The sequence below is a fragment of the Mesitornis unicolor genome, unplaced genomic scaffold, assembly GCF_000695765.1.
Source record: "Mesitornis unicolor isolate BGI_N332 unplaced genomic scaffold, ASM69576v1 scaffold46189, whole genome shotgun sequence".
Classification (NCBI taxonomy): Eukaryota; Metazoa; Chordata; class Aves; order Mesitornithiformes; family Mesitornithidae; genus Mesitornis; species Mesitornis unicolor.
This window is the reverse complement of record NW_010210299.1, coordinates 13,749-30,415: the sequence shown is the minus strand read 5'-3', so window position 1 is coordinate 30,415 and position 16,667 is coordinate 13,749. Positions and strand designations below refer to the sequence as shown.

The following is a 16,667-nucleotide window of genomic DNA, read 5'->3' as shown; positions in this document are numbered from 1 at the left end:
CCGCTCTTCATCAGTGTCATGAAGGGTTCAGGTCTGTGGTTCCAATTCAGAAAGGAGGCAGTGAGCAATGAAGTAGGTAACTTTCGTTCCCTTGCAAACTGAAACTAAGCAAGTACACAGGAGCATGAAAAGCTACAGGAAGACAACGCAGAGCTACAGGAAATGGCACTGAAAGCAGAAAATACTCCGAGCTAAACACCAGGCCAATATATATGTTTAAAATTGCTGAAACATTCCCTCCCAAGTGCTGGGATTTATGATACTAATTCCAGCTGGAAAACACGATGTGGATCACAAGTCAGTCCACGGCAACAACTAAGAAAAGCAGCATATTTTGTAAGAGGACAGAGAAGGTCAGAAAGAAACACCATTTCAGAAGCTGACAAACAGATTAGCACTGCACACCAACCCAGAGATGTTGCTGTGAAATTACAACAGGTTCCAAAGTTGACAATAAAAATGAACACAGGACTAGAAAAAGTGGGTGAAAACGCTGCACATTTTCTATCTCTTCTAGGAAGTGGAAATACTCCTAATATGTTTACTGTCTTTCAGAATACCAAAACACATACAAATGAGTAAACTAGGAAATAAGAAAGTGCGAATGTAACTCTCAGACAGCAGGCAGTCTGTCCTGCAGAACTCAGTCACGGGATTTTGCTGCTCTTACAGAGGAGCAAGATTTAAAAGGATGAGAAAATTCAACCAGTAAGAGTTTTCCAAAGCTTAAAAAAATACAAGCTCATTTCGGAAGGACACAAATCCTCATTTCAAACAAGCAAACAGCAATTTCAGCGAGTAAGAACAAACTTCCTAGATCAGCCTGCTACGAGATCTTGCACATCTCAAACATTTCATCCACAACTACTGCACCAACTGGTTTGCTGACCTAGCGAACTCGGTTCAGTAATTGTTGTAGCCTCAGTCACATTAACAAACCCGACATTTCTGCAGCCAGTCATGGTTTTTTTGAGACCATGAACTCATCTAAACACAATACACAGCATGTTGTAAAAGAAGGCGGAAAACATGGGATGTATGGCAAGCTAAATGTATTTTATTCAAATACGCACACTTTTAGAGGTTAAAGGTGACCTGCAAATCAATTTGTGAAACTTTCCTCAAGTAAACAATACATGTTCTATTACATGCCCCATTAGCCAGGCTAAGAGAACTGGGGTATTTGGTTTATCCATCAAAATGTTTTTCTTCTTAGCCCTTACGAACTAAGAAGAAACATTAAGAGCGACACCCTTGAAATGGGCTGTGGAGTTTGTTTTCAAGCGGTACCTACCTGACCCCTTGTAGGCCAGCTCCAAGCTCCAGCAGGATCCCTGGGTGATGTGATATCACCAGCATGGTGCATGTGTGGGTGTTACACTGGAGCGGGAGCCGGAGGTCCTAGCGGGGCTGGACTTCACAGAACCTAAGAAAAAGAAATAGTAAGCATTTTGGTTATGTGCTAAATGCTGTTCACTGCTTAGCCTGGAGAATGAGAGCATTCAGCACAAACAGTGAACTAACATCACCAAATTGATTTGCAGACCACCTTTACATCAGTGACTTTCTGATTATTTGCCACAGATCTCCCTGCTCTTTCACAGGAACAACATGCCTTGAGAGGAACACTTACAACACTGCGAGCAGCAGCCTGGCCCCACCGTTCTTTGGCTGCACTGCCCCTAAACATCGTGTCAGCTCCAAGTCTTGCAACAAACTCCTTTATTTCTGCAACCTTCTCACCTCTTCTCTGATGCTAAATATTGACACATCTTCCACTAGGACTACACTACATGTCCAAGCCTGTCCTGGTAAGAAAGACATGAGTGCAAAGCCTCATGAAAACAAGTTTGGAGAATTCCACCCCAAATGTCACCTGGAGAAGAAAACGAACAGCTTTGTCCTTTTGTGTAAAAGGAGCCAGGTTCATTTTGGGATGCATATGAGAGTTACGTGAAGTTCCTTAAATACCAAGAAGCCCAGTGACATTTGCATTTCTTATTTTTCACGTGTTACTATCAGAGGGCACAACAGATAAGGTAGCACACCCCAAGAAAAAATGAGCCAAAAACAGAGCAGTTGAAAGGGGGGAAAAAAATAATATTGTATATCTTAGCCATCCAGGGCAGAGTTTTTCCTTTTTTTAACCCCAATTACTGTCCATCTAACTTAAATGCCAAGTCGGGTCCACTTCTTCTGTCCCACCCCAAGATCCAGCATCTCCCACCACTTTAGTGGAACATGAAAGTCCCTAATGTATGTCTCAAGATGTCCCAGGTGCCCTGCAAAAGTCACAGAAGGCTGAACGTGTCTGCCATCACACCCCTACAGTGAAAACAGGAGAAAACCACGGCTCGTCTGACCACTGAAATCATGTAGAAAAAGGTGCAAGTTCAATATTCTGTACGCTCCACGTAGTGCACATTGCACAAACAGGCACCAACATCACAGTCCAGACTGGGACATCTGTGCCTGCAGACCATGGCCTCTGGCAAGGAGTGACAAGGAAAACAATGAAGTCCATTCCAGCTACACGACTTTTACTGCAACGGGTTGTGTGAGCGCCCGCTCCGCGACATTGACAACTGAAGCATTTCATGGGAATCAATACTCTGCTCAGTAACCAACAGAGGACTAAATTCAAAGTTGAGGCTTATCAGACACTGGTGCCAAGAGCAAGACAAGGCACAGACCTACAGTGTTAGATTCTGCCTTGAATCTTGAAACGAGACCCGTGTTCCTAGCTGGCTGGTGCCTAACACTCTCAACCCAGACGTCTGTCCAGCCAACAGGGACGCTGCTGTCACACACACACACAGGTCTGGCTACCGCTTTCAGCAAAGCGAACCCAAAGATACACTGCAAGAGTCTGACTGTTTGTATTGAAATTTTTCAGTCCTGAACCAACTTAAGGTGATGATAAGAAATGGACAGAAGGCAAGAACTGCCAGCTAAGTTACTACAAGACCCTAAAGCTTCAGAACCATAGAAACAACTGATTTCTGTTACAGAAGGCAGCCACCCAAGTAGCAGTCAACCACCCCAGTTCTTACGCCACGAAAAAATTTTGTAAAAAGTAATGGGATAAAATCGCTCTCCAGTTATGGAAAAGGAACAGTCTGCCCTTCTTCCCTGCTTATAAACCAACGGCTATTTTGTCAGCCCAACTTAACACTCTAGAAGTGTCTTAGTATCTTGTTTTGTGGCAATATCCAACACAAATGTAATGCAAATAAACTTTCCATAGGTTAGCATGATTTATTGAGGTTTTTTTATTTGTTATTTATTTCAATTATTAATTTTGGGTTAAAATACTGTAACTATAAAACATTACACAGTAATACTTTCTACTAGGAGGCAGCTGCTCTCCTGCACTAGTAGATACGACGACAGTTTTCTTCCAGGAACAGAAGAGATCTGCACTACTCGGCATAACTAGCGGTACCCCCCCAACTACAGCACGAGTCAGAACGAGAGGATCTTTTCCAAGCTAACGTCCTGCAGATCACGCAGGTACACAGAGCCATCCCTCAAGCAATAAGAAGAAAGTCTCTTCCTGTCACTTGGCCTCAATTTAAAACCAAAACAACAAAAACGCATTTCAGTGGACACTCAAGTCTTCTTCATTGACTTTGGAGAAAGAAAATACTTCTCAACTATACATTATTTCAATTATTTATTTTTAGTTTCAAGTGGAAGCAAACTTGTTTTTCAAAGGTGGAAGATTCTGAAAGACTTCAGATTTTTTTTTTCTATATTTTTTTATCCCTGCATTTAATAAACAGTGAGATATTTCTCCATCACCTAAGAAGGTAATTAAGTTGCTGAAACTTAAATAAGCAGAAACTCCTGAAGTTACCAGCAGCAGCAGCAATCTGAACATACGACCATTGGGTTGCCACATTTACAACCACGCATCACACAGCATCTTCAGGAAGGCAGCAAGCCCTGATACACCACATTACTGTTGGTAACTTCTGCCAGAAACATAACACTGGGACTACAGCCTGAGGAGCTCCTGAAAAGTTTCTGTTTGATCTGCCCCTGCCCCCCTCTTGAGCAGCTCCACAACTACAGCAGGACAGCCGAGCGCAGAGCAACACGGCGCTCAGCACCAGACAGGAGAACGGTTGTTTTAACCCTGACCCGAAACCTGACCCCGGTTGTCGTCTAGCTCCACAGTCACATCAACCCAGCAAAGGTGCACGAACAAGTGTCAAGTGGTACTCAACCAGCACTGAGAATAAGCACAAGCTCTGTTTTCATGCTGAAAACAAAAAGCAGGAAATGTTAGGAACACTAAACCAGCAAGGCTAGAAAGAACAAGTTCACCAGAGAAAACAAGAGGAGCAAATGGGACTGTTCCTGCTCTGGTTGTCGAGACACAGCCCCCAGAGAAAGCGGGCACTGCAGGGCCTGGGTCCAGCTCAAAGGCGGGCAGTGGTGGCAGGTGCAAGTCAGAGCTGCATTTGCTTCTGATCCAAAAAAGCAAGCAGGCTACCCAAGAGAAGTCCCAGTACTGAAGGAAAACATACAAGAGCCAGCGAGACAGCTAAAAGTGCCCGGGTGAGGTTCTGTGCAGGAGTCCTTCCTAGCAGGTGTCAAACCATCCTTTCTGTGGCTGCAAGTACATCCTCCAATGGAAAACAAGTTCTGAAGTTGGCAGGACAAAAACACTCACATTACCTTCAAAGTTGTGCCATTTTTTTAGCAATGATATACCAAGTCCAAACAGACGATATTACCCCTCCAAAAGCAACTCAGATAAACCTCTCCATCTTAGACTAAGATTTAGAAAGCCTGAAAAAAACCCAAAATTTATACAAGCCAGTTTCAAGTTAAGAGTTTTAATTCACAGATATCTTCAAGGATTCCTCAGACCATGGGCTAAATAAAAATTAAAAACATATACTGCAAGTAAAAGCTAAAGAAAAATCACGATCTCTTAGAAAGACACTAAAAACACATAACACATGCGTAGCGACAAAAAAAAGCCTTCAGCATATCCTAATGTCATCAGTTTGCAAGAGCCCAATGAACAAACAAACCTAACACAGCCAGTCTTAAATTCAACCAAGTCCTTTCAGCAACCATTTAAAGTTTCTGCCAGCGCCACGACACTCTTAGGCTCTCACCTCGGGCTCTGCAAGTAACAACAAGCGGGTAAAGATCCCTGAAGAGTAACCCAAACTTGCAGGTCAGAAACCCCAAGTTCAAGTTCCACCCTGGTTGATCCCAACTTGTACCACTCTGAACACAAAACTGATGCACTGTCAATCCCTTCCTTCACACCCACTTAGCAGAAACACCACCTTAACAGAATTGAGGAACCTTCACACTACTATGATCATTTCTTGAATGATTTAATCAAATCTTAGAACACCTAAGAACAGACTTTATCACCAGACAAGGTACACAGCAGGATGACCATGAGCCAGCACTGTGCCCTTGTGGCCAAGAAGGCCAATGCCATCCTGGGGTGTATCAGGAGGGGTGGTTGTAGGGCAGAGAGGTTCTCCTCTCCCTCTACTCTGCCCTGGTGAGACCACATCTGGAATATTGTGTCCAGTTCTGGGCCCCTCAGTTCAAGAAGGACAGGAACTGCTGGAGAGAGTCCAGCGTAGGGCTACAAAGATGATGGAGGGAGTGGAGCATCTCCCTTATGAGGAGCGGCTGAGGGAGCTGGGTCTCTTTAGTTTGCAGAAGAGGAGACTGAGGGGAGACCTCATTCATGTTTATAAATAGTTAAAGGGTGAGTGTCACGAGGAAGGAGCCAGGCTCTTCTCGGTGACAAACAATGATAGGACAAGGGGTAACGGACACAAACTGGAACACAGGAGGTTCCACTTCAATTGGAGAAGAAACTTCTTCTCAGTGAGGGTGACAGAGCACTGGCCCAGGCTGCCCAGAGAGGTTGTGGAGTCTCCTTCTCTGCAGACATTCAAAACCCGCCTGGACGCCTTCCTGTGTAACCTCATCTGGGTGTTCCTGCTCCGGCAGGGGGATTGGACTGGATGAGCTTCTGAGGTCCCTTCCAATCCCTAACGGTCTGGGATTCTGTGATTCTGTGAAGGTAAGCAGATTGTCCACAATAAAAGTAATTACACATTTGCCTTTAAATAAGTTTTGCTCTTTGTGAAAGTGTTTCTCTTGCGTTTTTGAAACAAGACTCCCTTTCAATAAGAGACTGCTGTTTTTCAGCTGTGTGTTAAAATATTACTTTATACATATTTTTCCTGGCAGCATCCTCTATTAAAGGGAGCTCCTATGAACAGGTTTCTCCTAATTCTTGCCCTGGTGCCTGGCTGTTTGCTCTTGCTCCACAGTGCTGAAAACATCTTACGGGGTGTACACAGAAAAACAGGATTAGCAAAACTTCCTCCTGCTGCCTCTCCTCTTCTTTGGAGGGTTATTTTTAAGCTCACTCATAATGCCTATGACTCACAGCACCACCTCATTTATAGTTGTGCCTGCACATAAAAGGAAGTGGTGACTGCAAAGGAAAACACACACAGAACTGCAGTTCAGCTCAAGCTTCCTCCCAACCCAGAGCAGACCCGATTCAGACACAGTTGTTTTCTGTGGAGGGATGTGCAACACTATCCCTGCAGGAAAGTGGCACTTTTTGTAATTACTATTACAGTATCACATTCCTTGGTTTTTTCAATGTTTTCCTAGCTTTGGAGACAGACTTGCGTACAATCTAATACTTGACAATATCCTCACAAAATGCATTTCACAGAAGCCAAATGTCCTTCCTAGGCATTCTAACTTGCCCCACCTTTAGCTGTGATTGAGGGAAACAACATGCCAAGAACATTCAGGAAAACTCGGATCTCAGCAAGAAGGTCACAACAGATGGCACGGCAGAACAGCACCAAGCGGTCACACCGTCCCGGTGAGCGACAGGTACATGTCACGCATCAGAGCATACTACAGGACTTCACATTCACACAACAGTTCACAAAAAGCAACGTTCTTGAATTCAGATGTTCTCACACGAGGAAGACTGGACTTGTGATGAAGGGCTGAATTTGACCTCACAAGTCCCAGGTTCAGCTGTGAGCCTCAAAGTCCATTTTGCACTCCACAAGCAGAATTTTTCCTGTTCCAGCTGCAATAAAGGAACACAGCTTTTGCTGCCCACACCAGATTTCACAGATGACTGGAGACATCGCCTCCACCACATATGTAAAACATGAAACACAACCAAATCCTCAGCTTTTCTGAAGTCCCTCACAACCACAGTTAAGACACAAACAGCACAAACGCCAGTCAAGAGTCTATCAAGAACCCCCAGTCATGGTCAGCTGGGTGCTGTAACAAATATGCTGGGTGCTGGGAGATGCAGAGTACAACAGCTTGGTCTTCACGCTATCCTAATAGCAGCTCCAAGGTGTTTGGCTGATTTGGAACATAAGGACAGTATGCTTGAGTTTGCCTAAGAACACCAGTGAAAGTGTAACTGCAACCCAGACCTGCAGCATCACCTCTGAAACAGGCTTACAGGAACTCCCAAACTGCAGAACATAGACCACACAAAAAGTTCATTATTAGCCTAGGGTCATGACTTTCTTCGTGGTAGGAAAATACCTACTAAACACTGCACATGCTGATCTGCTGCTAGAAGTGCTGCTTTACTGCTAAAGCATGCAACAGGCCTACAGGAAGGCTTTGGTTTTGAGAGGGGCAGGGGGGAATAAATTAATCAGGTTTTATATCCTGCAACCACAGCAAATGGTCTGTAGCATTCTTCACATCATGGCATCTTCCCGCTTTACTCACACAAAGATGTCGTCTTTTGGCATGATATGATTTAAACCTTCATCCCCTTGGAAGATTTTGTGGAATCGATGGTTATACACGTCTGTCACCACCATCTAGAACAGCAAGTGATATTTGCAGAGAGATTATAATAAAAGCTTACATAAATGTAGGCAAATATTAAATTGAAGCAACAGTTTACTCCTATTCTCATCAGAATTTTCAGCACAGCAACATCACCGCCGTTTTCTATAACAGCACCCAGCAGCTAATCAGCTGTATTTATTAAGATGGAGCAGAAAAACAAGTAACAGACTGATTTTACAGAGGTACTAAGGAGATGCAATTCCAACAGCTGCAAGTTATCTTGGTGGAAACAACAGCACAGATCCCAACATCAAAGTGGCAACAAGCTAAGATTTCAGACACGGATCACTCATGTCTATAATTAACTGAAACTGAAGTACTGCACTGGCATCCTGAAACACCCCGCCAACTACAAAACCATTCCCTCTAGAAAAAGCTCACCTGATCCCTTTGTTATTAAAAGGATGTCCAAGAAGAGGTGGACTCAAAATAGACACTGCACATTTCTCAGTACTAAGAAACTATGCTACCAGAAATGCTGGGGGTGGAGGCGAGCGTTCCACCCCTTCTCTTAAATCTCTCTACTGCAATTGAAGTATCAGAATAAACACAGACTGTTTCATGCACCTTTCTATTTTACAATCAAAGAACAGCACCCAAACTTGTTAGGGTTTCATCACTATTCCAGTAAGTTCAGTTTATCAACCATTTAAAAGCTAAGCCACCAAAATGCTTCAAGAACAAACATTTATCAAAATTACTGTGCTGCATTTATCCTTACGTTTTCTGCAGGAACACCAGAGAGTTTGGAGAGCGATTCACAAAGATCTGAGACGGCCCCCATCATCGGCACCACAACCCGGTACTAGAAACAAAGATAACATCACGCTTACACAAGGCAAAATAAACCCATGCAAGGCAGAGCACACAAAATTGGAAACAAAACCTTGAATCTAGAGGAGTTCTGCTGAAATTAAGGTCACAGCCACACACTAGTGACAAGTTTCAGCGACAAGAATAAATGCAGCCATCCTTGATTTCACAGCTGTACGAAAAGGAGTATGAAAATTTATTGTGAATTCAACATACACCTCCACTCCACCTAGCACAGCCCTCAGACCAGCAGTGCACACACAAGGCAAAGGTTTTACCAGCTGCAGTTATGATCCACAGCGCCTGCAGAACAGCTTTACTGTCTCCTTTGGCAAACGCCCACCTGCAATCAGGGCATCCACTCACTCTGCTCAGGCCTCCCGGATCTTGTGATCTGACTTGCGCAGCAAGCATGTGGTTACTTTAGGTAAGTGTGTGCCCTCCCACAGGCTCATTTTGGGGGAAAAAAACCAAAACAACAAACCCTGGAATCGAGCAGGCTTTAAAAGCAAACAAGTTCGGTTTTGGTTTCTTTTTTTTTCCCCAGAGGGATTGCTTCTAATTTCTGTTTGAAATTCAGAGGTCTTACCCATTCAGGTAAGTTTCACCACTACATTTTCCAAGGTAACACAAGGTAAACGTGCCAGTGTAAACACATCACTGCTTTCTGACCCATGACCCTAGTCTCACAAACCAAGACTTTACAAAGCCCCTTGATTTCACACGTTCAATCCCCGGTTTTCACATTAAAAATCTCACCTTACCTCAGTCAAAGGTGAACATCAGTGTCCTTTAGATTACTTGAGAAGTCTCAATTTTAAAACCTAAGAGAAAGACTCAGATGACAAAGAAATTTGTGTCTTCAACATGCCTCACCTGGACAGGTCTATGCTGTGGGTCTGCGTATACCAGGGTAACTTCCATGAGGCGATCTCTCCTCAAGGGCAGTGGAAGTGTTAAGTAACAGAAGGGATCAAAGGTCACAGAAACTTTGGAGCATTTGGGACAAACAAGGGTAGATTTGAAAAGACCATGAAAAATATCCACAATGATAGAGTCGTTCCTCAGCCGATGATTTTCCCAGGCCTCTTTTGCCACCTCCTACAACAAAAAAAAAAAAATAAAAAATTAAAGACTTATTTCTCGCAACCTCTTCTGTAGCACGGCAAGCATAGGGATCAAAGAAAACTCAGAAAACTGATACCCACAGGTAAATCTCACAGAAAGGGAGGGCCTACCTGTGTGTCCAACAGAACACACTGGGATTTTTCCTCAGTGAAACCGAGGCCTTGTGTCAAGTCAAGTGTAAAACATCTGTTTTAGCTGAGTCGCTTGGTCAGGTATTCATTCCCTGGTGCACTCGATGCCAGAAGCATGAATGGAGCCGAGAGGTTCCACGCTGCTCTTCAGGACAGAAAGCTGCTAACAGGAAACGTTCCCCTTTCCTCCATGAGGAACGGGCTACTGGCGCCTCTTTCTGAAAGACTACTGTAGTTACAGTGTCCAAGAAAAAAGGAAAGAGGCTTTTTTATCTTGGAAGATGATGGCCCGTGTCTCACAAAGAAAGTATAAAAGGGGACAAATTCCAATCTCTTGAAGACTTCCACAAATCAACTTATAAAGTCCTTACCTAAGGGCATCTGATAACTGGCATTTGTCTATTCAATGACATCAGTGGCTCTTCTTAGCGTGACACTTTTAGTTTATGGTACACCACCAGATACTTCATATCTATCACAAGTGAAACAACTGTCATAGATAAACACTGCAGAACTACTGTCACCAACCAGGATGCTGGGGTGGAAACAGAGTAACTCGCTCTGACAACTGGAAGGGTATGGATGCAAGGCAGAAACATATCTGCATCTCCTACGTTGTGGGGAGGGAAGCACCTAAACAAAATGAAGGCATGCTGGGCACCCTTTCCATTCCACAAGTGTCAGCATTTCTTGGAGAGAAAAGAAGATTCAATATACTACTTCTTGTTGTGTTGCCACACACACTCTATTATGCAAGAAAAAACCGAAAGACATGAAATTATTGCCCGTTAAGATGAAAAACAATGACTGTATCTGGCTTTTAGAGACTTCTAAAGCATTTTTCTACCTAATAGATTTACTCTGGACTCCAGATTTTTCGGTACATTGCAGCTGTTTGTACTGTGACAAGAGGTAAAAGCCTGATCAGGAAACCACTTAGGGAATTTTTTTTTAAGACATTTCACTATTATGTGTCTCATTTTGATATGAGCATGATTTTCCACACTTCAGAAGAACAAAGAAGTGTCTGCAAGGGGCTCACATCAGTGCTGACTGGGAAACAGAGGACAGAGAAAAGGCAGGAAGAAAAAGCGAACAGAAGAGACTTTTCTGGCCTCTGTCAGGAAAATGGCATAGCAGAATTACTTTTCTCAATTTAGGTAGAGTGGGTAACTGGAGCCCAAGGGTGTATAAATTCAAATTTAAATTAAACAAAATGTAAAGGTTTGGGGATGTGTGGCTGCAAAGCTGCCAGGCAGAAAAGGACTTGGGAGTCCTGGTGGCCAGCAGGATGACCATGAGCCAGCAATGTGCCCTTGAGCCAAGAAGGCCAATGGCATCCTGGGGTGTATCAGGAGGGGTGGTTGTAGGGCAGAGAGGTTCTCCTCCCCCTCTGCTCTGCCCTGGTCAGACCACATCTGGAATATTGCGTCCAGTTCTGGGCCCCTCAGTTCAAGGACAGGGAATTGCTTGAAAGAGTCCAGTGCAGAGCCACAAAGATGATGGAGGGAGTGGAGCATCTCCCTTATGAGGAGCAGCTGAGGGAGCTGGGGCTCTTGAGCTTGGAGCAGAGGAGACTGAGGGGAGACCTCATTCATGTTTATCAATTTGTAAAGGGCGAGTGTCAGGAGGAAGGAGCCAGGCTCTGCTCTGTGATGTCCAATGCCAGGACAAGGGGCAATGGGAGCAAGTTGGAGCACAGGAGGTCCAATCTGAACATGAGGAAAAGCTCTTTTACTGTGCGGGTGGCAGAGCATGGCCCAGGCTGCCCAGAGAGGCTGTGGAGTCTCCTTCTCTGCAGACATTCAAAACCCGCCTGGCCGTGTTCCTGTGTGACCTGCTCTGGTGATCCTGCTCTGGCAGGGGAGTTGGATTCAATCTTTCGAGATCCCTCCCAACTCCTAACAGTCTGCGATTCTCTAAAGTTCCTTTAGTATCAGCATACTCATTACCATGGCACCAGAAAGGAGAAAAATCAAGTCAAGCCTCTAAAGGAGATGCAGGCTGTACACCAAACACTAGGAACTATCACGATCCATGGTAGTACCAAGGCACTTATACCTTGGTTCTCTCCTTGTTTTGACCAGTGCTTTCAGGCACCCTATTGAGCCTGGTTTTAAATCTAGTTCTTGATTACATTTGCCTAGAGGTCATGAGGGAGCACACATGAGAAGTCTGGCCTAAAGGCTCATTTCATTTGACGCTCTGCTGTCTACCAGGGGGACACTGGATTGGCTGCTTACAACTCTAGGCCCAGGGCATGTGTTCAGACCCCTATCTGAGGGGCATCCCTGGCACCTGCACATGAGAATGCTCCCAGTCCCATCCAAGTCCACATGCAAGTACTATGGCCTGCACAGTAAGCACTCTCTTCAAACTGGTGCTGAAAGCTGCTCCTCAGTCTACCTGAAGGAATGTGGGCCTGAGTAGTCAGGAAGAAAGCTTATGGTAGTAACCACATCCTGCTTTTAGGTAGCTTTTATGTCACAAGATCCACTTCCTTCCTTTCACTGCAGAACCACATCAGTACCGCGCCACAAGCACATCTTCCTGCACACCAGTACAAGAACAGACATTCTGCCGTAAGGCAGAGCAACAGCTACGTGCCACGAGGTGCCCTGAGGAGTCTGTCAGGCCATAAAGCACAACAGAGTTCTTCCCTCCCAGGTGTACTGCTTTGTAGGGAGCATGTTTGTGTGGCAGGCCATGAAGTGTCACAAAACCCAATTAAACTCCCTGGGAAGCACTACTTGCCCTACCCTCAAGGAAAGGGCACCATACCAAATCAGGTCTCCCATTGGCATCCTTTAGCTCCAAGTAGGGCTTCTTCTTCACTCTGTTCAAATCCTCATGCAAGCCGTCTAGAAGAAAAGCCAAGAGCTCCTGGGAATCTTGCTGCTGATATCCTGAGAACTGAGGAGCAAATCGTCCAACCTGCGTCTGAAACACGAAGGCAAGAGTCAGAGGGGAATGAGCGCTCCTGATGTGTAACACACAGGAATAAATACACTCACATCATGGCTTCTGCAGAGTTCAACATACTACCTCATGTTAGTAGAAGAGCACAGTGAACTGGATGCTAATGCAGTAAGGGTGCCAGAATAATTTTCCAAAGTATTTTCAGATTTTCCCCCTAGTGCTGAGAGGGAAGAATGCATTCTGTGCTGTGATGCTAGGAATCCAAGTTATCAATATTAATTTGGGAACCTGCGAACAACCAGTACACGAAATCTATCTGCCTGATGCATTTGGTATTGTTATTTCTCTTTCAGAAGCCTACAGTTCCCGCAATGCAGACTTGCTGTAAGGTAGCATCTTGAAGCACGTGGACTACAAGACTGGAAATGCTTCCAAAAGATACTTATGCACTAACAAAAACGGCTTAAAACTACAATTTAAATCCTCACCACAGTAATCTCCTGCTACTCAAAAAATTGTGATATGAAGCTAAGAAACCTAACAGCCCGAGTCAGCGAGAGCCAGGAAGAGCAAACCCAAATACAGCCTCTTGTTTCATAAGCGCTATACTGCAACACTGCCATTTAGTGTTGCTGCTTCTAAACACAAACAAACAAAAACACAAAGGAAAACCGACAATCAGCTGAAGGAGTGGTCAGTCCTAGTGACCATCACTAGTTTTCTCATAAACACAAACTGTCCAACAGACTGACAGAATTGTGCTTAGTACAGTTTAACAAACAACTGCAAGGGAGCCTAAACTGACGGGCTGTTTGTATTAGAGAGATAGTTAACGCTATCACTAAATCAGCAACAATTGTTAGAAAAATCACAATACTGTGCTAGGAAATAAAGAATAATCCCTATTCCAGTCTTAAACAAGAACAGCCCACATTAAGACACTTTTACTGATGTTCACTACAGATTCATGTATTTCCTCTGAACAGAGGTTTACAGACCAACATGAATAGTGGTGGATGATGCGCCAGCAACTCCAAGTCACAGAAATCAAGTAACACCTTGGTGTTGCAGAATTACCTATGAATCTACAGAGGACAGATTTCTGTAGTCCATAAGACTTTTGCTCCAGGTGTCAAAAGCACATACCCTCAACTTCAGGACTGCACCACGCAAAACCCGAACAGCAACAAGATGCACATTTACATTAATATCAGGTCATAGGACGTTACTCTTCCTCAGTGTAATGAGGAATGCTCCTGCACTGCAGAAGCAAACACAGAGTTCCATAACACTTTAATTGCATTGTTCTGCACTGGAGCATCTTTGTATGCTATTTAAAACAAAAGACAGTTCCAATTCTAAGGGTTCATACACAACCACTACATTGCAGTATTTCAGCTGAAAGCAGCTCTTTACAACGAAGCACTGGGAACATTACCTCAATAAATAACATTACAGACAAGGGGATGCATTTTGCTCTCCACTTTATAATCACATTTTGTTTTAATTTCTAATGTGCACGTCTTCTCTCACTGATTAAAGTTCACAGCTGGCAATTCACATAAGACCTTGCTTAGCTTTGCAGCAAAGATCCTTTTGATGCAGCTGTAACCAGCTCTCACGGTGGAAGATCACAGTTGCCAAAGTAAGGCATTTAACATTAGAGAGCAGTAACCAGAGGTATGACACTACTCACTGGCAAGTTCTTCCCTGTATCCTGAAAAGCATTTACATAAAAAATGAAAGACTGAAGCAATTCTGTCATTACTGCTTTTCACAGAGTCACTGAATGCTTTTATAACACCAAAATGTGTGGAAGGCATATTAGCTGTTTGTGTCAAAGAGCCATGCTACAGGAACATGGAGTACTTACTTTAAACATACGTGGGGCCACGTGAGACTGTCTCCCAGACCACATCTGCTTAATGAGCTCTGCATAGGCTTCTGCAATTTCTCCTCTCATTCCCAGTGGATTGTTCTGATTTATTTCAGCTTCATATTTATCTTCCAGGAAATAGTCAGTCAGAGGAGGGGTATTGCTCAGACACTAAAAAAGAATTAAGAAAATGAATTTACTGCATAGGACAATAAATTTCTGTGACAATGAAACAGCAAACCCAACTTTCACATCAGGACATGTACTAGGCTATTAACAAAACTAGTGAGGCTGAATTTGAGTACGTATTTAGTAAAAATAAAAGAAAAAAAAAGAATCTATTGGTAGAGTGGAAGACTGAAACCACTGCAACTCAAGAGCATGGTTGGAAAAAAAGAACCACCACCAAATAACACAGCCTTCAAAAGACGAACAGCTCACTTCTGAAACATGGTTTCTCTTGCAGATGCCACACTGCCCTCCTGCACAATGCATTTGCTTTGCCCTCAAGTGTAGCTCCCCCTCTGGAGCAGTTTCTACTGGTGTATCTAGCTTAAGGCATAAGGCTCACTGGTCTGCAGCTCCTTGGGTCTCCTTCAGAAGTTGCTTTAAAACTGGCATCACATTTATCACCTTCCATTCCTTTGGTGCAGAATAATTTTAAGAATTCATTTAAAGTTACTGTATTTAATAGTTCAGCAAAGCAAATAGCAAACAATCCTCTGAAAAAAACACTACAGACTTTGGAAGGAGGATAGATCTGCTCTTGATATGAGGTCCCTCCACATTCTGTTAATTTGTTCTGTAACTTTCCCTGATACTTCAATCTGAGTAGAGTCTCTTGGTGTAATGCTGAAGTCTGACAAAAAAAATAAGCCTGTAAGTGCTTATGTATGCTGAAGAGTAATATTCCTATAACTAATGTACACAGACCTGCTTTTCCACACGTTATGAGGTGGTAGGGTAGGTTACCTTACCGATGTATTACATAGAAATCTGCACAGAGCACGTCAGGAAGGTCTTTAGAGATGTCATCTTAAAGCTCTCATATTCACTCTCTAACTTTGAAATCCTAATATAAAGAACAGTGATAATAAGAGTGGTCCTTGATTCTTCTGAGGTGAAACATAAGCTATATTTTGTCCTTCAGTGAACCAAATGTCATTAAAAAAATGTCACCACAAGTTAGCAAAGTTTAAAAGCAGGAAGAATATCACTCCATATCTACTCTCCATTTATATACTTATCATCAGTGTATCAGGGTAATGGTTTAATACAGCCTGGGAAATTATCATAAATCTCAGGACACAAGTAAAAGTAGCAAAAGAAGTAGTTTCCCTAATTCAGTAGTTCACAGACTCAAAGCTCATAGCAAGAAGCAACACTCAGTTAGGTAAGGCAAGACTTGGATGTGTGAACAAAGACAGCCAAATCTGAGATACAAACAAAATTTCTAGGGCTTCAAGGTACCGTAGCACCAAGAAAATATTAAACTGGGCTTTTCCTGAATGCTTAAAATTTCAGGGCCCATAGCAGACGCCCGTACAGTGCTACACCAGCTGGGCACAGGTACACAGACCTGCCAGCAGCTACACACAGCAATCTGGAGAGCATCAGGGAGGTGCAGTCCTGTCCTTGAGCCAACTCCACTTCCAAGGCCTTGATGTGTACCTTGAGGAATTTATTTCCTACCAAATTTTTCTAGTTCCAGTGCCCAGGTGTGAACTGTCTTTCTCCAAGCAAACTACATTAAAGTGCTTATAGACTGCCTCTCACTGGGAGACTGTTGCTGACAGAACTTCCAAAAATCAAGGCAGAAAGTTGCATTTGAAGGACTGATGTTTAGAAAATTAAAGCCTAATGGTAAATACAAGGAAGAAAGTAATTGG

The 16,667-nt window shown here is 43.6% G+C and overlaps 1 protein-coding gene across 1 annotated transcript in view; it reads right to left on the bottom strand.

The window, feature by feature from the left end:
• USP4 (ubiquitin specific peptidase 4 (proto-oncogene)) overlaps positions 1-16,667 on the bottom strand; it is a gene marked incomplete at its 5' end in the record, with an annotated part of 37,602 nt that overhangs the window by 7,242 nt on the left and 13,693 nt on the right. The window contains 5 exons of the mRNA XM_010193134.1: positions 7,786-7,880; positions 8,633-8,716; positions 9,601-9,825; positions 12,765-12,923; positions 14,776-14,949. Coding sequence (XP_010191436.1) covers positions 7,786-7,880; positions 8,633-8,716; positions 9,601-9,825; positions 12,765-12,923; positions 14,776-14,949 — 737 coding nt within the window. The remainder of the gene's footprint in view (positions 1-7,785; positions 7,881-8,632; positions 8,717-9,600; positions 9,826-12,764; positions 12,924-14,775; positions 14,950-16,667) is intronic.